General features: G+C 45.6%; 1 protein-coding gene across 3 annotated transcripts in view; it reads left to right on the forward strand.

Moving 5' to 3' along the window:
• gdf11 (growth differentiation factor 11) overlaps positions 1–25,782 on the forward strand; it is a 256,011-nt gene that overhangs the window by 178,421 nt on the left and 51,808 nt on the right. Inside the window, exons 2-3 of one of the 3 annotated variants that reach the window (XM_067430934.1) lie at positions 1,601–1,974; positions 3,794–3,983. In XM_067430934.1, coding sequence (XP_067287035.1) covers positions 1,601–1,974; positions 3,794–3,983 — 564 coding nt within the window. Of the gene's footprint in view, positions 1–1,600; positions 1,975–3,793; positions 5,257–25,782 lie in introns of those variants that run through there. The other 2 variants (XM_067430932.1, XM_067430933.1) reach the window with 2 other exon arrangements.

A 25,782-nucleotide genomic window follows, 5' to 3' on the forward strand; every position in this document is an offset into this window, starting at 1 on the left:
GACATGCAAAATTTGCTTTTATAGCGAAATAGGCAAAAATATGAAAACTCAGTGAAACCTTTGGTTGTACAAACTACAAATCAGCCACTGTGCAGACAAAAAGTGCACAGCAATGAAGGGATGACACTCTAAAATATCAAGAGTGCAAATTAGACACTCACAACCCCCCCCCCCCCCCCACACACACACACACACACACACCCACGCTCACAAACACACACACAGAAATGCTTGCATTGCGTTCCTTTTCTAACCAAATGTTATTGTTTGATTATCCATATTATTATCGTTATCAATCATAATGCAAAACCTGATACTTATCTAACAAAAATACCTAAACCTTGACAAAAAGTAGTCTTTTAAAATGTCTGAACATATATCCAAACGAAAAACCTAATTTAATTAAGATACTGTGTCTAAAAAAACTCAATGGGAATCAAAAAGCCTCTCTATTATAGGGAGCTTTAGCCTACAGACGGTTACACGACATTACACAGTTTTATTTTTTTAACATCTCCAAAAGGAGCTATTCTCAATTCAAAAAATGGATTTTAAATATTATTGAACAAAAATATATTACATTGGTTTTCCTGAAAAAAAAAAAAAAAAAGTTACATTTTAAGGCTTCGGTCACTTTTGACCGCAAATGAGACAAGTGTCCAAGACAAAACGAAGAGGACCAGAGCATAATCATTATCTTTAATCTTTAATCCTTTTAATACTTTTTTCTTCCTTCCAAAAAGTGTGCTATTTTTTGAGAGATTAAGGCCCCGTCCACACGAAGCCAGCGCTTTCCCAATCCGATCTTTTTTTTAAACTCGTTTCAAGAAATATCACACGAGATTACCGAAACTGACTAAAAACTATGTAGTTTGCATGCCAGGCCAGTGTGTGGCTCTGTAATTCTGCCACAGAAATACACTAAAAATGGAGAAGAAGAGTTGTGGCTAGCAGGGGTATAGCAGTGGTCGGAGGTGAGGCAAAATCTCCCAATAAAATAACAATAAATACATATGCTACTTAACAGATGTGTTTTATTAATGCCTACACCTACCCCAACCCAAAACATACCCTTACAATAATGCAGATACTTTAATTGAATGACGCGATATTGAAGTGCGCATGCCCAGTGCCCGTAGTTGTATCCCTTAACTCTTTCACCGTGCTGGACGTAGAGTGATGACATTACCGTTTCAGAAAATGTACGGATTCGCTGTATACACGAAAACGGAAGATGATCGTTTTCAGATTTACCCACTTTGGGACCCGGTTCCAGAAAATTTCGGATTCATGCTTCCAAAATGCCGGATCCGTGTGGACAAAACGCTGATACGGTACAAAATTTATACGTATACAGCTAAACGCGTCTCCGTGTGGATGGGGCCTAAGTTATCTGTTAAGGCAACTGTAAGGTAAACATGTCATTAGTAGATTGTTTCTGAAACAGGGACTGGACACTTTATGCCAAGATCCTATTAAAAGATTCATTACATGCCTTTTTTGAGGGGCATAATTTAGCCTAGCCATTCAAATATCAGGTTTTTTTCTCTCATAATGCTTTATTTCAGTGATTAATAGCATTTAATTTTGTTTTCTTCAGCTGAACCTCTGGTGCAGGTGGATGGGAAACCCAGCTGTTGTTTTTTCAAGTTCAGTCCAAAACTGATGTTTACCAAGGTCTTGAAAGCCCAGCTGTGGGTTTATCTGCGGCCACTACAGCAAACTTCAACTGTTTACCTGCAGATCCTTCGCCTTAAACCTATCACTGAGCAAGGAAGCAGACACATCCGCATCCGCTCGCTCAAGATTGAGCTCAATTCTCAAGCGGGTCATTGGCAGAGCATTGATTTCAAACACGTGTTGCAGAACTGGTTCAAACAGCCACATACAAACTGGGGAATTGATATAAACGCCTATGACGAGAGTGGCAATGACCTGGCTGTGACGTCTCTGCGGCCTGGAGAGGAAGGACTGGTAAGGACCCTTAGACCTGCTAGACTATTCTCTTTTACAGTGCTGTAATCTTAATATATTTATTCATTAAAGAATCCTCCATGGAAATAAATGACAGCTTTGGCATTCATAATCATTCTATCAGTTAGTTTTCTTATTTCAGAAGTGTAAAAACTATCTTTGTAAGAATACTCAATTAAATATAAATTAAAATGTTAAACATTAAATTGTGTCTGTATTGTGTTGTACTGTATTTTAGTAACAGGTTAAGTGTAACAGGTTATTTTAAAACATTGAATACTGAGTCCACAACAAATTTCCCCACTGGGGACAATACAATATATTTAATTTAATTTACCTATTTCCCATAACAAAGATCGAATGAGAGAGGATGATTTTGACTAAACTCTAAAGTAAGACAAAAACAATAAAATGTCTCCATACTCCTGCTCAGTCTTCCAAATTCTTCTGAAGTCGTAAATTTCCATTGTGTTAGGAAAAGACTGAAATGTTATTGTTCAGTGATAGCTCTCAAATCTCATAATTTTCTCAATGTGATCACAAGCTGTCATTTGACTATACATTTTAGACTCCTGTTTATACAAACAGCAAAGTACTGATGATACAGGTAACCCTAACCTACGGTGGCCCAGTAGTACAGCCGTACTAAATTAAACCACAACACAAGGGAATTAAACCATAACACAACAGAATCGCCACAACACAATGGAAACAAGGCACAACACAATGAAATCGCCACAACACAACGAAAACAAGCCACAACACAACGAAATCGCCACAATACAATGGAAATAATCCCGACCACGAGGGGGCTCTCGGAGTGCATTAAAGTTAGTTTTCCTTGCCATTGTTCTATAGATTGGCCAGTCTTACAAAGATATAAACACTACGATCAGTTTTAGGTATATAACCATTTTATATCGACATGAAATATCAATTCAAAATCACCTACATGCTTTATAGCTGCATATTTATACTCGTGAACGTTTTTACTCACGATCACGGCACTTGATGCCCAAGGGAACATCTGCCAATTCCACCAAGTGGTTGAAACGTTTAAAATTTTAAACGTTTAAAATTACTTTTTTTGTTTTGTTTAAATGTTCAAATTCAAATGTTCGGCATTATTGGGTCAGTTTTTTTGCAAAATACAACCAAGCTGTGAAATTTTAACATATCTATTTTTAAATGTTAAATGTAATTTGAATTCATACAATTTATATGTTTCAACTGCATGGTGGAATTGGCGTTCCCTTGGGCATCAAGCACTGTGAGAGCATGTAAAAGCGTTTTCAAGTATAAATAAGCAGCTATAATGCATGCAGGTAATTTTGAATTGGTATTTCATGTCGTTAAACAATGGTTACACCCTTAAAACTGATCGTAGTGTTTATTTCTTTGTAAGACTGGCCAATCTATAGAACAATGGAAAGGAAAACCGACTTTATTGCACTCCAAGTGCCCCCTCGCGGTCGGAAGCATTCCTGTTGTGTTATGGAGATTTCGTTGTGTTGTGGTGATTCCGGTTTGTTGTGGCGATTTCATTGTGTTGTGGTGATTCCGGTTTGTTGTGGCGATTTCATTGTGTTGTGGTTTAATTTAGTATGGGTGCACTACTGGGCCAACATACTAACCTGATTCAAATGCTAATGAGGCCAAAGTACATATGAAACCTGATTCCGTTTTAAATTGACTAAAAATGTATAATTTCATAGAAAGATTTGGCGTTACAACCATTCATGTAAACATTTCCATTTTTTTTTTTTGTCCCAGCGGCTTGACCCATTTCTGTATGTTTTCTTCCTCCCCTATTCTCTAGCAGCCATTCCTGGAGGTTAAGGTTCTTGAAACAACCAAGCGATCACGGAGGAATCTGGGTCTTGACTGTGATGAACACTCCACAGAATCCCGCTGTTGTCGTTACCCGCTCACAGTGGACTTTGAAGCTTTTGGCTGGGATTGGATTATTGCACCTAAACGTTACAAGGCAAACTACTGCTCAGGCCAGTGTGAGTACATGTTTATGCAGAAGTACCCACATACTCACCTGGTGCAGCATGCCAATCCCAGAGGCTCAGCAGGGCCATGCTGCACACCCACGAAGATGTCGCCAATAAACATGCTCTACTTCAATGATAAACAGCAGATAATCCATGGCAAAATCCCAGGAATGGTGGTGGACCGTTGTGGCTGTTCATAGAATTGTGGTTTGGGTGAGCTAAAGGGGAAGTGATGGAGGGAGGGTGTCAGACATGCAGTCTAAAATCTGCAAGTCTCTACAATTTCCTTATATTTTCATTACATTCTTTGGACAGAATACTGCATAATTTACAGAGAACAAAAATACATTTGTAGTTTATTTCACAAGTCCAGCAGAACAGTCCATTATAAATCCTAATACTTAATATTTCTCACTTTATTATTTGAATCTGTTTTTTGTTTCAACAATTTTTTTTTTTACATACAACAAGACTTGGTTTCTTAGTTTGTTATTTTGATGCATTGCACTGGATGGCTCTGACCACATTCAAAGAGAATCATAGGTCCAAAATCCTGCTCTGCAGCAAATATATTTTCACTGTGATTTTGTTACTTTGTGCAGTATTTCACATTCAGAGAGAATAGAAAAAAATACTTGCTGGAAACTTTTTGAATTACAGCTGGTTATGACAAAGTGTCAGAATGAAAGATGACAACAGAGACATGGCACACACAATCTTCTTTCAGTTGTGAAAAATATTTTGACATTTTAAGCCAGCATAATACGACTTTATTCTAGGTTTCCTACACGCCTTTTGATTGTACTTCAATGCAAATGTTATGCATTGAAGAAATGACAGAAGACACATGCACCCCACCCCCTCCACTAATGCTGCTACCACTATGGTGAGACATTCTCAATTAATCTAGGCACTCTTTCATGACTACTTTGATCCTCTTTTTACTCTTTATCTTGTAAAAAGGAAAAGGGAAGAGAAAGGAAGAAATTTATTTTTAGTACTTTTAAGGAGAATAGGAACATAACTTATAGTGCTTGTAGCACTATTAATGTGTTTCAGCATCTGCGATGGACAGAATCATCTTAACATAAATAAATATAAAAAAATAGCTTATTTAAAAAGATAATATCACACATATCTAGAGTGTCATGCAGATTCATTTAATAGATATTTGTGCAAAGATAATGTTTCCCTTGAACTATAATTTTACACGAATGCTCAAAAATTTCTTCTCTGATTATATAAACTCTGCCTTAAAATATTCCGGAATCAATAAATAAGTTTCAAGGTCAAACAAAATAAAACATGTTTATGGCTGTATTCAGCTGTACTGATATATATATATATATATATATATATATATATATATATATATATATATATATATATATATATATATATATATATATATGTTCCTATGCTGGCACATGTATTTACATTAATATAAAATAACAGATGTCACTATGGATAACAACTATAATACTCTATCTTGTGTAGATAAGACGTTTTCTGAATCAGTGTCTGCATTGTAGAAAAATTTAGAAAACAGTCATTTCATTTAACTTTTGCTGTATTTAATCAAATATCATTCCTTCCCCTTACCAACCTTACTGGTACAGTAAACTTATTTGGGAGTGCTGAAAAGCAAAGGATTGGGAGGGGAAGATGTAGAAATAGAAATCTTCTCAGGTTACGCATGTAACCATGGTTCCCTGAGAAGAGGAACGTGACACTGCGTCATTTAGAGAACACAATGGGAAATGCCTCCAGTGTCTGAATCTGAATCATGTATCTAAATGCCAATGATGTAATTATCAGTGTGATGTGAGTATAAAAGGTCACCTGAGGAACATGCCATCCACTTCTTTGTTTGAAGGAGACAAAGGCATCCCAGAAGCCTGGCAATGAGATGTAGTGTCTCGTTCCCCTTCTTAGGGAACCAGGGTTACATGCATAACCTGGAACATTCTCTTTTGAACCAGGGTTACATGCATAACCTGGAACATTCTCTTTTGAATGGGAACTTACACTGTATCCTCTAGAGCAGTGGTTCTCAACCCTGTCCTGGAGGATGCACCAGTAAGCTGTCAGAGACACAATTCAGCCACTGCCCAAACCAGAGTCTTATCAAAAAGGCTAATTTCCAAAGAGCCATAAACCTAAACAGTACTTGTCTGTGCAGAGCCCTTGGGAGTGGAGCCCTCAGCAGAATGACTTTCTAGAACGAGAGGAGACCTAAAACACTCAGCTCTAAAGACAGTTAACCAAGGAGGCTTCACACAGATCCTAAACCTTTTTAGCTGTACAGAGCTCTAGAAGGAGGGGCCTTAGCAGCACACATCTCTAAAACGAGAGGAGGCCTCAGTTAAACAACTCTCTCTAATGAGAGGAGGCCTAACAACCCTCAACTCTAAAAACAGTTAACCGAGGAGGCTCCCCAAGAGCCTATAACTCCAGTACTACTGTTTGTTTAAAGCTCTGAGAGTGGAGACTTCAGCAAAACGACTCTCCAAAAATGAGAGGCCTAACTACACTGTACAGCACTTCTATTAAAAAGGCTACAAAGAGTCAATTGATAATACTGTCTGTAAGGAGCTCTGGTAAGCAAAAGCCTCACCAGAATTACTTTCTAGAATCAGAGGAGGCCTAATGACACTCAACCCTAAAAATAAGGAGGCTCATAAGGAACTTCAGTACTACTGTCTGTACGGAGCTCTAAGAGCCGAGGCTTTATCAAATGACTCTCAAACGAGAGGATGCCTAACTACACACTACACCCGAGACAATCCTATCAAAGAGGCTCCCAAGAGCCATCCAATTGATAATATTGTCTGCACAGAGCTCTGGCAAGCAGAAGCCTCAGCATAATGACTCTCTCAAATGAGAGGAGGCCTATACTACTCGATTTTTGAAAAAGGATAACCAAGGGTCTCAAGAGAGCCTATGACTCTAACGCTGTCTGTATCAAGCTCTATGCTAAAGACAGTCTCACCAAGGAGGCTCATAAATAGCTCTGCTTCTTGATAGTATTACAGAGCACTAGGGAGTTGGGAGCCTAGCAAGACAACTCTCAGAACAAGAAGAGACCAAACAACACAACCTCCCCTGATACTAATATTTATGTGGATCTCTAAGGAGCTCAAGGGAGACTTAACAATTCTCAACCTAAGAAACAAGTATGTCCAGGAGGCTGTTGAAAGCCAACATCAGACAGTGCTAAAAAAACACACACAAAAAAAAAAAAAAACTCAAGGGCAGCAGAGGATAAGAGAGAGAATATGAGAGGACACCATATAAACCTCTACCTTAAGGAGTAAAATATTATTTTACAGTTCAGCTGGAGAGCACACATTCCCTTTCAGGTCCTGAGCCAAACCATCAGAAGTAGAACTATGTAAATAGATAAATCAAACATAATTTGTCATTCTGCTTGGCATCACTGCCTGCTGAGCTCTGAGGTCAGAGATCATGACAACTATGTAAAGTGAGAGGAAGTCTATCAATGTCCCTCACTCGGAGCTGATATCCAGGCAGAGCTCTAAAGTGTGGAGGCCTAAGGACAACACTGAGCAATGCCTTTTTTTCAGCCTAAAAACTTGGCACATCTGCCTGTCAACCCAACCAGCCCTCCACGGAGGGGGTATTTGTCCTGCCATTCAGGAGTGATGTGGTATCATAAACATCTAAATGGCAGGACCAGAGCCTTCAATGATGAACGTAACCACTGTAGTAAATGTAAATGTCAAGGGACTGCACGAGCATGGAGATTTATAGATGCTACCATACTATTAATCTCCATGCTCGTGCAGTCCCTTGACATTTACTTGAAATGAAAGGATATATGCAGGACAAATATGGTTTCTCTTATGATCTCTCTGGCTCACCATAGAGCTCAAAGGGGACACAGAAGGCTCATGGGAGTGAGACGTCAAAACAGATATTGCCAGCAAAGTCTGCTAGAAAAGGATCTTACATCTCAATCTGTTCATGGCAGAGGCTATAACCTCCCATAACCCCTAAATTGATATAATAATAATAATGACTACTACACTCTTTCTGCCTCTAAATCCCCAGAATAAGAAACAGTTAGCAATAGAAATATTTTAGCCAACAAGAGGAGCCCAAAAAGGGAAAGTTCTTATTTGACTCCTGTGCTCCGCTCACAACCCCTACACTCGATCCCGGCTACTGTGTTGGAAGCCACGGAACCCGAACCGCGGAGTGCAGGTGCTCAATTCATATTTTAAGAGGATGTCAAGACTGGCTGGAACAAATTACTTTGACCACATAGCTTTTGCTCTGTTGGATTATAGATTTGTATCTTTCTATGCAGAACCATACAAGAACAGGCACGAATCCCTCAAAAGCTGAGCGTGCTTGTGCAAATGTCAACTAGAATATCTCAAGAGAGAACTGAAAGAAAAAGCTTCTTACCTGTCTCATTTAGTCAATTTCATAATATGAAATTGATATACCTAGCACATCCAGCTTCTTCAAAGAGTCAAAGACATTTCAACCTAAATGCACGTCCAACATCCCATGAGAATAGGGATGCATAAACAGAGCTTTTATTGAGAAACTCCTCAAAATGTGTGCAATCAGCTCCCTTAAGAACTAAATGTGCATTCTCTTTCACACAAGTGAAGCACAGGTCATGCCAGAAGCATTTCCCATAGTTTTCCATTAGAGGACGCAGTGAGTGTTCCATTCAAACTTTTTCTATTCTTCAAAGATGTCCCTTTGTTGAAAACAAAAGCACTATGATGTTGGATAAAAGAGGAGCCTTCTTTACACTAAATATAAGTAATATATGTATATAACAGAAAATAAAAAAGGGGTGTGGGGCGGTGGGGGTGGGGTGGGATTTGGGCACTCTACTTACCAACAATAAATTTTGCACTATGAGAAGTAAATGGCAAGAGGAATCATGTTGTTGTCTCCATTTGTATTTGTCTTTTTCAAGCACAAGAATTTGTAAATGGATTTTTAATTTTAAAAAGAGGAGTTAAAGGAGTTTACGGTCCATCCATTAAACTATATTTGTTTTTATCCTTCTTTGAAATCATTCTGCTGAAGCACCGACTAGTAGCTGGCCCCATCTAAGACAAAACAAAAAAAATATCTAAAATGTCAAAACTGGTCTATGGCTGGAGTTTAAAATTTTCTTTTTTGTAATCCTATAAAGTCCACAAAACTGAACCGTAAAGTCTTAATATGCTAGATGACATCTTATTAAGATCTAACATTCTAACATTTCAGCAATTATTGCTTTTGACTCAAAAAAGTGTCCATGTTCCATGAGAATGCAGGTAACAAAAGTGACTAAAAATGAACATGTTTTAAAACAGAAAATAAACAAGTTTTAATGGGCCAGTAATTATCAGTGACCATATTCAGTAAATCATATTGTATTCAGTAAATAATTACCTCTACTGAAAACTAAATCAATCACAAAATAAGTAAAAACTACCTCATTAAAAGGTTTGAAGTCTTGCTATAAAACGAAAATTGACTAATTTTATATCTCAAGAGCCAAAATCCTCTATATTTATGATCAAAATACAGCATGTAATCACATCATTAAAATTTTACTCTTGCCATTTCAGTTTGGTCAATGTTGTTTAAAACATTATGACTACCTGTCAATGTTTTTTAGAACAAAATTTTTTGAACAATGTACAAATCTTCTAAAATGCCACAGGGTCTCAATATTAAAGTCATTTAAGGACACAAAGAAAGTATGGTAAGTATATGGAGATCACAAGCCATCAACAAGTTTTATGATTTGAAACCTCTGTATAATATAATGTTCTCATTGTTCTTTGTCATACAATATGTGGGGAAAAAGAATTGTGATCTGTAAATGTGAAAAAAAAAAAATCCAAATGAAAACATTTTACATTACATAGTGTTTAAAGATTTACCTACTTTTCAGTTGTGTTCAACCACTCTTTATATTGTGTAGATAAATTAATTATAAACTAGTTTGGTTTTCATGCAAAGAAGAAAACTTGTTCATCATTATTTCTGTCCTTGTTTGTTGTTTGATCATTTTTTTGTACAATAAATACTTTATTTAGCTTAGAAAAGGACTGTTCCTTTTTTAACCTCTCCAGGTTTATTTTTTCTCTCTCTCTGACCCTGGTTCAGAAGCATTAACTGTAATTAGCATGAGCTGACTCAGATTGTCATTAATTGCCAAAAGTTCAGCCATGCCACCATCTTCTAACTCATCTAGCTCAGTTCTCAGAAGATAGTTATTGAGAAAATTTAACAGGGACAGACGAGTCATATTTGTCTCATCCTCTCATGTTAGGTAAAGAGAGACATTGAGTTTTGCCAGTTTTTCACATGAAAGTGGGCATAGTCTCTCACCAATTTCATCCTGAAGACGTTTAAGCTCCTCCATTTTGGGCTGATGTGTAGGCTGTGGGAGTGGGGTTTACCTTACTGACTTGACCTTGTGACTACTGACAACAACTGCACTTGCACACACTGCTAAATCCGTCTTTTCCATCACTCATCCTGATTGCCTCACACTGCTGCTCATCTGGGTAACTAAGAAGGGGATGATGTTGCTAAATGGGCTCTACCGGTCAGGGAGTCACTCCATCGAACATCAATCCCAGCGGTGCCTCCAAAATTGTAGTAATCCTGTAAAAGGATGAATCATAAATGAACACATACACTCGATACTTCTTCACTGTTGTTTTATAGTGAATTAATAAAATATAATACATTCAATAACATTAATAGTTTCACATTTTCTAACACAATTTTGCATTAAGAGTCACGGTAATGTAAACACTTATGCCACTTATGTAAAAGACATTCACCCGATTACATGCTCATGATGGTATATTTATCCTTACACTCAGTGATTCAGAGTGAAACTTAATCCTCATGGCGTCATATACATCCTCACACTCACTTTACCTCACATACTTAATGAATATAGTATCACATGAAACACATTCTGTAAAATAACACACTTCACATACTCTGTACTTTGACCAACACCAGTGTGCACGCTAATCACGGCACATAATGCTAACCATGTGCATAGAACAGATCAATGGTGCTAAATACAGAGTACACAGTTTACAGACATGGCATTCACAATATATTCACGTCAAACAATATAGGAAGCAATTCTTTCTTATACGTAGAAACATATTGGTGTGCCTTTTATACTTGTAAAAGGATGAATCATAAATGAAAAACATACATTCTTCTCTGTTGTTTTATTGCGTATCGCGAGAGATCCTTCTATCGGCGAACACAACAAACCCATGCACGTACAACCAATCACATACATCCATTTTCAACAACAATAATATAACAACAATATGACGTTTTACTTTGAAGGAATAATGCATCTTATTGAACCCAAAATATTGATATTTATTTAATATATTTATGTTAACACAGTACAGGGAGCTATGCCAGAAAGTGGAAAAGTACAGCGGAATTGTTTTCTGCCATGCACATTAGCCCTGTCACACCACAGAATATAGGAAACGTATACATATGCACACTCCATATGCATTACACAGACAAGTGAACTCGCGGCAGAAAGACTTCAAAATTTCTGGTCTAATAGGAGATCCAGGACAGAAGGATCCAGTCTACCACGCCAGATATAAAGTGGACTGAATAAGGGCACTCCAGAACAGGGAATAATCGATTCTGTCATCAGAGCCATCACACCAGGGCTTCAGCTTTGTGTTATCTTGAGGGAAAGGCAGGGCTGACACTTCCAATGCTGAGAAGGATACTTCGGTCTCATTATCCGGAGAAAAATGCTACTGAACTATATAAGCAGCTCACCACTGAAGCATAGCACAATAGAGAACCGCCACAAAGCTTCCTAATACAAGCCCTTGATATTAGACAGAAAATTGAGTTGGAAAAGCTTAATGTTGCTTGTTCCAATGAATCTATAATTTCACAACTGAAAAGCCTGAGTGATGATATCATGCAGATTAAAGAGACAATGCAACAACCCTTATCTGTTCCTCAGCAGTGTTTTGCAGTCTATAACCAAGAACCAACAGCAGCAGTGTCTAAACCGACATCAGAATGGGCCCCGGTCCAAGAGCATCGGCCTTGGAAACCAGATATATGTCCACCACAGGCAGGTCCATACATGCCGCCACACCAGTTCTCACAAAATCAAACACAGTCCCTCACGGAAGATAATATGTCGCTTACACCTCCAAAGTCAGCTCAGTGCTCTTCTGTTCCACCATAACATTATCCCCAGTCAAGTCAGCATTATAAAGTGCTAGACTCACCATGGACAGCCATATGTGTATTCTTCTCCTCAGCAGTATCCCATGTGCATCAATTATGCAACCCATCCTTCAAGTTTTGCAGCATCACTGTATTATCCCCAGCAGTACACGGTGTCACCACAACAACACCCTTATCAGTTCCGCCAGCCTCACCTTCACGGGCCAGACAATGTTTCCATTGCCAGCAGTGTAAAGCAGAGGAACCTTGCACCCATTGCTACCACTGTGGCAGTGGTGAGCATTTCTCAGCTGGCTGTAGGAGTAAAGGCACCAGGCCTCAGCCCGGAGCTCCAAGCAGGAATGGATTGCCCGCAAGGGACAGGGTGCCCATATGGAAAAGTCTCGCTAAAAACATGTGTGATTCTTATATGTTCCAACAGAAAACTATAAGGATCATATATGCTGCAAAAACCACATTATACAAATTGTACAATATTCATGTATTTTCAATCATATATGTCCTACACTGTAAAAAATAAATAAATGCTGGATTGTGTTAAATACAACCCCTGCAAATCAGTGAGATTTTACTTTAGTAAATTAATTAGCAAGTAAAACGAATAAAAATGGGTAACGTCTCGGGTTATGAATATAACCCATGTTCCCTGAGAGGGAACGAGACACTGCGTCATCGTAGAAGGAACGCCCTCGGCGTGACGCTGCTGAGTTCATATCAAAAAAGTCCAATCTTGATTGGTGTTGCGTGATGACGTAACGAGTGATGGCATACCCGGAGGTATAAAGGGACGCCGGCACAAACAAACGCAGCTTACTGCTATGAAGCGGGCCGCTCTGTAGATAGGCGGGGCTACGAGACGCAGTGTCTCGTTCCCTCTCAGGAACCATGGGTTATATTCATAACCCGAGACGTTCCCTTTATCGAGGGAACTCGCACTGCGTCATCGTAGATGACACATCGGGGAACGAGTACCCACTAGTCCTCGCCTATCTTGCACCCCATGACATGAACCGGAGTGCATAATCAGGGGCCGAGCACCCTAGCGCCTGGCGTCGCCGGGAGGTGCAGACTATAATATCTCACGAAAGTATGCGGTGTGGCCCACCCAGCAGCCTCGCAAATCTCTTGCACAGAAGCTCCGGAAAGGAGGGCTACCGAGGAGGTCAAGCCCCTGGTAGAATGAGCCCTCACGGCTATCGGTGAAGGCAAGTTGCGCACCTGATAGGCCGTGGCTATTGCCTGGACAATCCAGTTACTAATCGTCTGCTTTGCCGCAGGCAGCCCTTTTCTAGGTGGACCAAAGCACACTAACAACTGGTCTGACTTCCTCCACTGGGCAGACCTCTCCAAATAAATCCTCAATGCCCGCACCGGGCAGAGGAGGTGAAGCCTGCCCTCATCTGCCGTCACATGAGGCGGGGGGATGAAAAGCCTGGAGAACCACCGACCGTACCGCATTAGACGGTACCTTGGGAACGTATCCCGGGATCGGCCGCAAGATAGCTTTCACGCCGCCTGGGGCAAACTCCAAGCAATTGGGTGTGACTGCCAATGCCTGAAGGTCCCCCACCCTCCTCAGAGAGGTGATGGCTAAGAGAAAAGCTACCTTAAGCGTAAGGTTCTTGGCCTCAGCCAACTCCAGCGGTTCGAAGGGGGCCTCAACCAACCCTTCGAGCACCATTGCCAGATCCCACGCAGGGATCCTGGAACGAGCCACAGGTCTCATCCTCCGCGCTCCTCGGAGGAACCGTACAACCAGATGGTGCCTCCCCAGAGGTCCTTCACCTAATGGTGCGTGGAAAGCTCCTATCGCTGCCACATACACCTTAAGTGTGGACGGGGTAAGCCCGGCGGAAAACCGATCTTGCAGAAACTCCAGTACTGAAGCCACAGCGCAGTTAACTGGGTCTACTTCACGGTCTCTACACCATATGGAGAACACTCTCCACTTCAAGTTGTACAGCTTCCTGGTGGAAGGAGCCCTGGAGCTGAGTATAGTCTCCACGACACCTGCTGACAGACCTTCTTCTATGAGCTCTGCCCCCTCAGGGGCCAAGCCCACAGGTTCCATAACTCTGGCTGGGGGTGAAAGATCGAGCCCCCCGCCTGAGTCAACAGATCCCTCCTCAGAGGAATCTGCCATGGAAGGTCGTCTAGCAGGTCCATAATGTCGGAGAACCATACCCTGGTCGGCCACCGGGGTGCTATCAGAAGCAGGCGAATGCCTTCCCGGCGGACACGCTCCAGAACTCCCGGGAGCAGAGTAATCGGGGAAAATGCGTACAGACGCAGCCTCGGCCACGCCTGTGACATGGCATCCAGGCCCAACGGAGCCGGATGCCTGAGGGAGAACCAAAGTGTACAGTGGGTCGTCTCTCGAGACGCAAACAAATCCACTTCCATTTGGCCAAACCTCTCGCATATGGCCTCCACCACCTCTGAAAGGAGACGCGACTCCACGGGCCTCAGCCCCTGCCTCGACAGGATGTCTGCTCCCTGGTTCTGGTCCCCCGGGATGTAAACTGCCCTGAGAGACGACAGTTTCCCGTGGGACCACAGGAGGACCTGATGCGCCAGTCTGTACAGAGGGCGCGATCTTAGACCCCTGATGATTTAGATACGATACTACGGCAGTGTTGTCGGATCGTATCAGGACATGGTGGCCGCGAAGGTCCTCGAGAAAACTCCTCAGAGCTTTCCAGACCGCCAACATCTCTAGGCAGTTGATGTGCCATGAAGCATGCTGGGCTGTCCAAGGACCTCTCGCTCCTCGGCCTTGCATGACCGCGCCCCAACCAGTAAGGGATGCATCTGTTGAAACGGTTTTCCGGCAACATGATGCTCCCAATACCAGCCCCAGGGACAGAAACCAAGGTTTCTTCCATATAACTAGGCAACGAATGCATTTGCGCGTTACCCTGATCATACGGAAGGGATTCCCCTTCGGAGAAAACCCCTTGGTTCTCAGCCACCACTGTAGCGGTCTCATGTGGAGCAGGCCGAGCGGAATCACACTGGACGCTGCTGCCATGAGGCCCAGCAGTCTCTGGAACTGCTTGACAGTGATGCTGTGGCCCAACCTTATACTGGAGACTTCCGCCCGTATGGTCTCGATGCGTGCGGGTGACATGTGTTCCCGCATCGTTACCGAGTCCCACACTATTCCCAGGAACATGATTATCTGGGAGGGCGTCAACGCACTCTTTTTCGCGTTGAGTCTCAGCCCCAAGCACCTCATGTGGGCTAGAACAGCATCTCGATGCTGAACTGCCATATCGTACGATCTGGCCATGATCAACCAGTCGTCGATATAATTCAGTACACGGATGCCCTGGAGTCTTAGCGGAGCCAGGGCTGCGTCCATGCACTTGAAGGTGCGAGGTGACAAGGCTAGGCCAAAGGGAAGGACCCGATATTGGAACGCTTCGCCCCCGAAAGCGAACCTCAGGAACTTCCTGTGACTGGGAAGGATGGATATATGGAAGTAAGCGTCCTTTAGATCTATCGTGACGAACCAGTCCTCGAACTGGATCTGACTCACGATAACAGGAATAGTTAGCATCCTGAACCTGTATCTCCTCAGAGACCGATTCAGAAGCCTGAGATCTAAAATTGGACGCAACCCCCCATCCTTCTTGGGGACTATGAAGTACCGGCTGTAGAACCCGACCTCCCTCTCTGGCGGGGGGACCCTTTCTATCGCCCCTTTTACCAGCAGAGAGTGTACTTCCTGCCCCATTACCCCCACCTGCTCGGGACCGACCACTGTCCAGACTATCCCCCCAAATCTTGGGGGGGGGGGGGGGGGGACTCTGAACTGCAGTCTGTAGCCCCGTTCTACAGTGCGCAGGGCCCACACAGAGATATTCGGAAGGCATGACCATGCGCCGAGATACTCTGATAAGGGCACCAGCCTCTTGAGGCTGGTCTGGGGTATCGACTGAACCTCTCCTTCGACCCCCTGAAGCGGATAACCGGCAGGGACTAATCGAGGTAGATTTTCGGTGTGTGAACGCAATCGCTCCTCTGCCGCAGATTTTATATGTGCTGGCCAGAGCCGCGCGCGAACATGGGGAAATGACGTGGTCCGGAGCCCTTTTGACTGCGGGAGCACAACATCGATTTCCCGAGAGCTTCGGGGGGAGAACGACCTCGGTCGCTCCGCCCCGTGGGGGACAGCTCTCAGTGGCCCTGCCGCAGCTAGGACCGCTTGGAAGCCTTCTTAGCCTGAATGACCTCCCTCAGGTCGGTCTTCGGCTTCAAAGACTTCCCGCGAGAGCGCCGCTTCTTCTGCCAAGCTCCCTCAGGAGGGGCACGAGAAGCGACGCTCTGCTTCTACACCTCACGGTGCGAGGAGCCCTGTGCTGGCCGAGACTGCCCACTCGAGGCAGCCTTGCTGGAGGAGCCCCAGCGGCGAGGGATGAACTGGCTGAGTGCGGCAGCCTGCTTTTTCACCTCCTGAAACCTCTCGACGACGGTGCTCACAGCGCCGCCGAAAAGGCCAGAAGGTGAAATCGGGGAGTCAAGGAGAAAGTGTCTGTCTCTCTCCCTGATCCCCGAAAGGTTAAGCCAGAGATGCCTCTCCGCGCACACCAAACCCGCCATGGAGCGGCCGATATCACGGGCCGCCTGTTTGGTGACACGGAGAGACAAATCCGCTGCCTTCCTCAGCTCGGTCACATCCTCCGGAGAGGGACCCTCGCCCTCATCGAGCTCCTTCAGCAAGTCCGCTTGGTAGGCCTGCAGAACCGCGAGAGTGTGCAGGCACCCACCAGCGCGACCAGCCGCACTATATGCCCTCGCCCCCAGCTTCGATGTCTCTCGGCATGGTTTCGAGGGCAATGCCGGGGTCTTTAATGAAGCTGCTGTCTCGTGTGAAAGGTGGCCCACGAGCGCCTCTTCCACCCTCGGCAGCGCAACATATCCCTTCTCAGACGCCCCCAGCACATTAGCGAAGTCAAGCGCAGGGGGCGTAGTCAAACGCGCTGAGAAGGGTTTCTCCCATGCCCTGCACAGCTCACTGTGCAGGTCGGGGAAAAACGGCAGACCCCGGCGTGGAGGCTGGGCTCGTCGCTTGAAGAAGCGCTCGTCCAGCTTACTTGGCGGCTGGACCTGCACCTCCTCTTGTGGCCAATCTAAACTAAGCTTGGCCACAGCGCGAGTCAAGACCTCCACGAGCTCCTCCATAGCCTGCGAGTGGGGTGGCGACTGCCCCACTGCGCCTGCTTCGGTGCTCATCGTCAACGACCCCTCAGAATCGGACAGCATGAGCACCTGATCCTCCGCCTCGTGGGAAGAAGCCGCAGCGTGGGCTTCCACACGTGGCGGAAGATCCTCTGAATCGTCAGAGGAAGAGAGAGATGCCTCAACATTCCCTAATCCCGCTGACAGATCCATCTGCGAGCCCCACGACCTGCGGCGCCGCTCTGCCTCGGCAACAGCGGGCCCAGAACCGCGAGGCTCGCGATGCTGACCGGCCTCGTCAAAGACCGCCAGCCGTGAGCGCAGTACTCTCAGTGGCAGCTTATCACACTCGCCGCAAGCCGCTCCCTCGAGAGCGGCCCGGGCGTGCTGCACGCCGAGACACTGCACACAGATCTGGTGTGTGTCCGTGCCCGAAATAAAACGCGGACAGGGAGGCACACACCGTCTGAACTGCTCGCTCGCCATTTCTCTAATGATATGAAAGCCCTACGGGACAAACAACACCAAATAGACAGACAGAACACAGAGCGCGACCGCTGAAAGCAGGAAGCTGCGTTTGTTTGTGCCGGCGTCCCTTTATACCTCCGGGTATGCCGTCACTCGTTACGTCATCACGCAACACCAATCAAGATTGGACTTTTTTGATATGAACTCAGCAGCGTCACGCCGAGGGCGTTCCCCGATGTGTCATCTACGATGACGCAGTGCGAGTTCCCTCGATAAAGGGAACCCTAACGCAAAGAAAATATTTCCTTATATATGTGAATGATAAATATATTAAATTATTTAACTGCATATTAAAAATATACAGGATAAATATATTGCAATATTTAATAATACATGAGGAATTGCTGCTTTCAGTTAGAAAAATATGTGACAATATATTTACTTATATATCATAATGTATGTCATTTTATTTGATGTGCATGTGATGATATACCCAAAAATATATTGAACAAAATAATATATATTACAAAATAAAAGGAACTGTAATCCGTTACAGTTACTGAGAAAGTGCTATTATATTACAGTTACTTATGAAAATGTTAACAATTACAAAGGGTTTTATATATATATATATATATATATATATATATATATATATATATATATATATATATAAACACACACACACACACATACAGTTAACAATAACACAAGTCAAGCACACCGGCATGTTCCTAAATATTTAGCAAAGAGCTATAGCTGCTGAAAAGTGCACCGACATTATTTTTAATAAAAGTAACAGTTCCCTTTCGGGGAACTCGAGCTGCGTCGAAACGCTGTGAGAACGCCTCTGCGTTAATGCGTCGTGAAGCGCCTGTAGAACCATTCCATCGGAAAAAAGATCGATCGTCGGCGTGATGACGTCATCGACCGGAAGCTATAAAACGTCCGTGAAAACAAACAGGAACTAGCTTCTGTGCCTTCAGTAAGCGATCTGTGTGAACCTGTCTGTCTATTTGGTGTTTTTGTCTGTCTATTGAAAGAGTTTTTCCACCCTTTGTTAAATATTCCATATATTTTACAAAAAAGAGAAAATAAAATAGATAGAGAAATGGCGAGCGAAAGCAGTAACTTTAAGAGGTGTGTTCATCCCTGCCCACGCTACATCACGAGTGGGGATACACACTCTCTTTGTGTTGCCTGCTTGGGAGCGCAGCATGCCCAGGCAGCCCTCGAGGGGGCTGCTTGCGAGCACTGTGAGCGTATGCCACTGAGAACGCTGCGCTCCCGCCGGGCACTCTTCGAGGAGGGTGCCTCGGCTCGTGTTCCCCGCGGCTCTGGTCCCGCTGCTGCCGAGGCAGAGCGGAGGCTGCAGTCGTGGGGTTCACAATTGGATGTTGCGGAGGGGTTTGAGACGGGCGCTGCCTTATCTCTGCCCTCACCCGCTCCATCCAGCGGTTCTTCTCGGGGCTTGGAAGCACGCATTGCGGTTTCTTCCCCCCCGAGAGAGCCGCCGGTGCTCCAACTATCCAGCTCCGAGGAGGTGGACGTTGAGAGCATCGCGACTGAAGATTCGCCACTTCAGTCTCCTGCGAGTGATGAGCTCGTTGAGGTTCTAACGCGAGCCGTGGCCAGATTAAACATTGACTGGCCCGTAGAAAGATCTGAGGCAGGAAAGAGACGTTCTAGTAAATTAGACGAAAGATTCCTGCCCGCTCGCGCTTCAGAACCTCAGCGGCGGGGCCTGCCATTCTTCCATGATTTGCACACCGAGGTGGCAACATCATGGAGGAGACCGGCATCATACCGTGTGTTCAGCCCTCAGACTACGGTCTATAGTAACATCATGGGGCTGAAGCACTACGGCTATGGGGCGATGCCAAAGGTAGAAGAGACGCTTGCGAGCCATCTCTCGCCTTCCTCGGCATCGTCCCTAAAGGCCCCGACTTTGCCCACCAGACCATTGAAAACAACGTCGGCACTGGTGGGCAAAGCGTACTCGGCGGCAGGTCAGGCTGCTGCATGCCTTCACACCATGGCAATTATGCAGGCTTATCAGGCTGACCTGCTCAGGGATCTAGATGGACGCGATGAAGTGGGGGGTGACGTCATAAATGAGCTTAGAACAGCAGCTGATATAACTCTCCGGGCCACCAAAGAGACGGCCAGATGTGTTGGCCGCTCGATGGCAGCATTGGTGGCTACGGAGAGACATTTATGGCTCAACCCCACCGAAATCAAAGAGAGGGAGAAGAGCTTTCTGCTCGACGCGCCGCTGTCTCCTGGTGGCCTCTTCGGTGACGCAGTACACACTGTCACCGAGAGGTTCCAGGAGTCAAAGAAACAAGCTGCGGCGCTGAAGCAGTTTCTCCCTCTCCGAGTCCAGGTCCCTGGGGCTGCCGCTGACATCAGGCAGCCCAAGCCGAGTACGAGCTCAGCTCACAGGGCACAACAAAAGCAGAGCGTCGCCGCTCGGGCTCCCCCTCAGCGCGGGGACCAGGGGCGGCGCTCTCAGACGAAGCCTTCGAGGGGCAGGGCTGATCTGCGGACAGTCCTGATCGCCAAGAAGGCTTCGTCGAAGCGTTCCTGACGCCAGAAGCGTCAGGACGCTGAGGGTGGTTCCCCCCGTTGGGAAACGGTGCTTACCCCTGCCTACGGTACCCGTTTCCCTACGGCACCCTCGGGGGGCCGCGCTGCCAACCCTGCCGCAATGCCGGGGCGCAGTCGGTCTCCGCGGGCCACCCGAGGGTGGTCCGCACCCCCTTCGGGGGGTCCCCGAGCAGTCAAGTCAGTTGTTCCCTGCCGGTCCGCCGCTTCAGGGCACTGTGCTTGTTGCTCAAAATACACCAGAGGCCAGCCTCGAGAGGCTGGTTCCCTTAGTAGATTTTCTAGACGAATGGAAACGTCTATCAAAAATATCTCAGTGGGTCCTGCAGATAGTAGAAAAGGGGTATGCCATTCAATTCAGAAGTCGGCCACCTCCTTTCTGCGGTGTCCTACCTACAGTGGTGGGCCCGGAGCAGGCTCTGGTAATGGCACAGGAAGTAGAGACACTCCTGCAAAAAGGGGCTATAGAGAGGGTTTCCCCTCCCAGCAGGGAGTCTGGCTTTTACAGCCGTTACTTCATCGTGCCGAAGAAGGATGGGGGCTTACGCCCGATATTAGATCTGCGGCTATTGAATCGCTCGGTGGCCAAGCTCAAATTCAAGATGCTTACACTCAGACAGATTGTAGCGCAGGTCAGATCGGAGGATTGGTTTGTCACCATAGACCTCAAAGATGCGTATTTTCATGTCTCCATCCGTCCACATCACAGGAAGTTCCTGAGGTTTGCCTTCGGGGGAGAGGCATACCAATATCGTGTACTTCCCTTCGGTCTAGCACTGTCACCCCGCACGTTCACCAAGTGTGTGGATGCAGCTCTGGCGCCGCTGCGTCTTCAGGGCATCCGCATACTGAACTACATCGACGACTGGCTGATTCTAGCGAATACAGAGCAGATGGCGGTTCAGCATCGAGATGCTGTTCTCGCCCATATGTCGAAGCTGGGGTTGAGGCTGAACGCCAAGAAGAGTGTGCTTTCTCCGGCTCAGAGAACCACTTTTCTAGGTGTGAACTGGGACTCGATAATTATGCGGGCGCAATTATCGCCAACACGCATAGCGTCGATCCTGGCAGCCGCCAAAGAACAGAAGCTAGGCCGAGCCGTCACTGTGAAACAGTTCCAGAAACTGTTAGGTCTCATGGCAGCAGCGTCCAACGTGATACCTCTTGGCCTACTGTACATGAGGCCACTGCAGTGGTGGCTCAAAACACAAGGGTTCTCCCCGAGGGGAAATCCGCTCCGCACGATCAAAGTCACGCGGCGATGCCTACGTGCTCTGGTCATGTGGAAAAACCCGGGGTTTTTATCTCAGGGTCCCGTGTTGGGGGCTCATGTTCGTCGCGTAACGCTAACGACAGACGCCTCCCTCACGGGCTGGGGGGCGACCATGAGTGGTCGCTCATCCCAGGGTCTATGGCAGGAACATCAGCGGCACTGGCACATAAATCGGCTAGAGATGCTCGCAGTGTTTCTTGCATTGAAACAGTTCCTGCCCGACCTCAGGGGCCACCACGTACTAGTCAGGACAGACAACACGTCGGTGGTCGCCTATATAAATCACCAGGGGGGTCTGAGGTCTCGTCCGTTGGACAAATTGGCACATCGGATCCTCCTGTGGGCCCAAGGGAAATTGCTGTCAATCAGGGCAGTATATATCCCGGGGGCCCTGAATCAGGAAGCAGACAGCCTGTCGAGACAGGGGCCGAGGCCCGGGGAATGGAGACTCCACCCAGAGGTGGTGGAGCTCCTGTGGAAGGTTTATGGGAAAGCAGAAATAGACCTATTTGCTTCGGCGGAGAATTCCCATTGCCCGCAGTGGTTTTCTCTGACCCATCCGGCCCCGCTGGGGCTGGATGCCATGGTACAGGAGTGGCCGAGGCTGCCTCTGTACGCCTTCCCCCCGATTGTCTTGCTTCCAGGAGTTCTGGAGAGGGTACGCCGGGACGGGGCCCAGGTACTTCTAGTGGCTCCATACTGGCCGACCCGAGTTTTCGGACCTGATATCTCTCCTGGAAGGCTCTCCTATGGAGATTCCGACCAGGAGGGATCTACTCTCTCAGGCGGGCGGGAGATTCCTGCACCCACGCCCGGAGATGTGGAAACTGTGGGCCTGGCCTCTGAGGGGGCTAGGCTCATAGAGGAAGGTCTCTCGGCCGAGGTCGTAGAGACCATCCTGCACTCCAGAGCTCCGTCCACAAGGAAGCTGTACGCTTTGAAATGGAGACTTTTCTCAGCATGGTGCAGAGAACGCCAGTGGGACCCAGTTAACTGCCCGGTTGGTACAGTGCTGGAGTTCCTGCAGGCAAGGTTCTCGGCAGGGTTGACCCCCTCCACAATAAAGGTGTACGTGGCGGCCTTGGGTGCCTTCCACGTCCCTTTCGGTGGAGTGTCTTTGGGAAGACACCCTCTAATTACACGCTTCCTTCGTGGCACTTTAAGGTTGAGGCCGGCTATACACTCGAGGGTCCCAGCATGGGACTTGGCCATTGTTCTGAGGGGCTTGTCCGGACCACCGTTCGAACCTCTGGAGGAGGTTTCGGACAAGTTCCTCACCCTAAAAACCATCTTTCTTTTGGCCATATCGTCTCTCAAAAGAATAGGAGATATTCAGTCCCTGTCGGTAGGGCCCTCATGTTTAGAGTTTGCGCCGGGGATGGTGAAAGCATTTCTGCATCCCAGGCCGGGTTATGTCCCCAAGGTTCCTACGAGCCCACGGGCCCCATCACTCTACAAGCCTTCTGTCCTCCTCCGTTCAAGACGTCAGACCAGGAAAGGTTAAATCTGCTGTGTCCTGTGAGGGCACTGGATACATACGTCCACAGAGCTGCCCTGTGGAGAAAATCTGAACAATTATTTGTCTGTTTCGGAGCCCCTAAGAAGGGGGCTCCAGTATCCAAGCAGAGGATGAGCAAGTGGGTGGTCGAGGCCATCTCACTTGCTTATGAAGCGGCCGGGCAGCCGTCTCCACTGGCTGTCCGGGCGCATTCAACCAGGGGTATGGCTGCTTCAAAAGCACTCTTGTCGGGGGCTTCCCTCCACGATATTTGTAACGCGGCCGGATGGTCGTCTCCGTTAACCTTCGTCAGGTTCTATGAACTAGACCTGGCATCTACTGTTGGGGCGCAGGCACTCTCGTAACCGTGTGCGCTTCGGCTTCACACATACGAGACACTTGGTCCTATGGCGATGTGGGTATAAGCGTTCTCACAGCGTTTCGACGCAGCTCGAGTTCCCCGAAAGGGAACGTCTCAGGTTACGTATGTAACCCTAGTGTGCGTGATTACTTACTTCAGGCTTTATCAGAAGTTAGTTCCTGTTTGTTTTCACGGACGTTTTATAGCTTCCGGTCGATGACGTCATCACGCCGACGATCGATCTTTTTTCCGATGGAATGGTTCTACAGGCGCTTCACGACGCATTAACGCAGAGGCGTTCTCACAGCGTTTCGACGCAGCGTCTCGTTCCCTCAGGGAACTAGGGTTACATACGTAACCTGAGACGTTTTTGCAGTCAAAGCAGTTGATTTAGGAGGTTTTTTGGCGTCTCCATGTGGTTCTGTTAGGTATCACCACTTGAGAGGTCAACATTTAAATGTCCATTTTACATGTCTAAAATGTAAACAATCTTGTTGTTGTTGCTCTCTACACATACTATACGCTGTGATGAATTCTATAAAGGTTCTTAGTAATGTTTTTTTTTTCATGGGTAATTAGGTGTGTACAAATTTATTATATAATAGAATTATATGGACTCCTTATATTTGGTTTCCTTTTGGAGTCTTTAATGATCCTTGAAGCTTGCAGAAAATACAGTTTTGTGTACTGTTTAATTTGGTTATAGCAAATTATGACAATATGTGTGTGTTTAATAAGATAAATGGTGACTGTTTAATTTCATATTAAGGATGCGATTAATCGTGATATCATATATGATAGATAAAACTACTATCTATTCAATAGTAGACTACTTAGTTAAGCATGTGGTTCATGTTTTCATCGGCCAAATACTTTTAAATGGTTATGGTTTGTATGAACATGCTGCTCAATGGCTGCGTGTTTGCGTTGTTTTGTTTGAGTACATAGCTTCTGATTGTGTTCAAGGGCCATGTGCTTGGTTTGTCATGTTTGTTTCTCTGTGCCATGTGCGCTCCTATTGTCTAATCCCACCCTTCTTGTTGTCCGATAATTGGTTAATTTGCCCCACCTGTCCTCCCTCTTTACCTGCTTAGTTTGCTCTTTATAATTATTAGGGGCCAAGCACCGAAGGTGCGGAGCCCCTATTGAAAACGTATGATTTCTTATTAGGGGCCAAGCACCGAAGGTGCGGAGCCCCTCTTGAAATCGTTAGATTTCTTATTATTCCGCCATGGAAGTCTATGGCAGCCCATAGAACCGTTTGCGGGAAAGTTATGAAATTTTATACACTGATAGAGGTCAGTACCAATAGTAAACAGACCAAATTTGGAGTCTCTAAACCCTTCCCTCTAGCGCCACCAACTGTCCAACGTTTCACTCATGTTTATGCTAATAACCGTAAGTCCGATTTACATGAAAATTGAACCAGATCATCCTCAGACAGGCCTGACAAAAAGTTATGGAATTCAAGTTGATTCGTCAAATCGTTTTTGATCAACCCGCGAACAAATTTTACGTAGCGCTTGCGATAACACACTAAAGGCTATATCTCCGCAACGCTTTGTCGTATTCAAACCAAACTTGGTACGTGTCATCACAAGCATGACCTGAGACAACATGCAGCGTTTCAGCGCAGCGCCACCTACTGGTCAGGAGATAGCAAAAATGGCTATTTTGGCTTATAACTTCTGAACCGTTTATCCAAAAATCATACAATTGGTCTCATTAGATTCAGGGCGTCATGTCGAGTCGAATGATATCAGATTTTACCATGTCGGCCATTTTGGGCGTCGGCCATTTTGAATTATGTGCTAAAATGCTGTATTTTACGAATGCATGAATGGATCGTTACGAAACTTGGTTTGGGTCATCACCACGATGCCCTGAAGTAGCCTGAAAAGTTTCGAAAAAAATTTTTTTTTCAAACGCTTATAACTTTGGGTGTGGTTGACCTATTTTGATGGGAGTAACTTTTTTGTACTCCTGAATCCTTGCTGAGTCCAACGATACCAAATTTGTCAGGTTTCGATGTACGGTTTGTGCAGCGTGGTAATTAAGTGCTCATAAAACATTAGCTGATATCTTCGAAACCGCTAGTCCGATCGAGACGAAACCACCGTCAGAAAATCAGAAACATAGGTCGATAGCTTAAATGTTAAAG

This window comes from Pseudorasbora parva, chromosome 22 (genome assembly GCF_024679245.1).
Source record: "Pseudorasbora parva isolate DD20220531a chromosome 22, ASM2467924v1, whole genome shotgun sequence".
Lineage (NCBI taxonomy): Eukaryota > Metazoa > Chordata > Actinopteri > Cypriniformes > Gobionidae > Pseudorasbora > Pseudorasbora parva.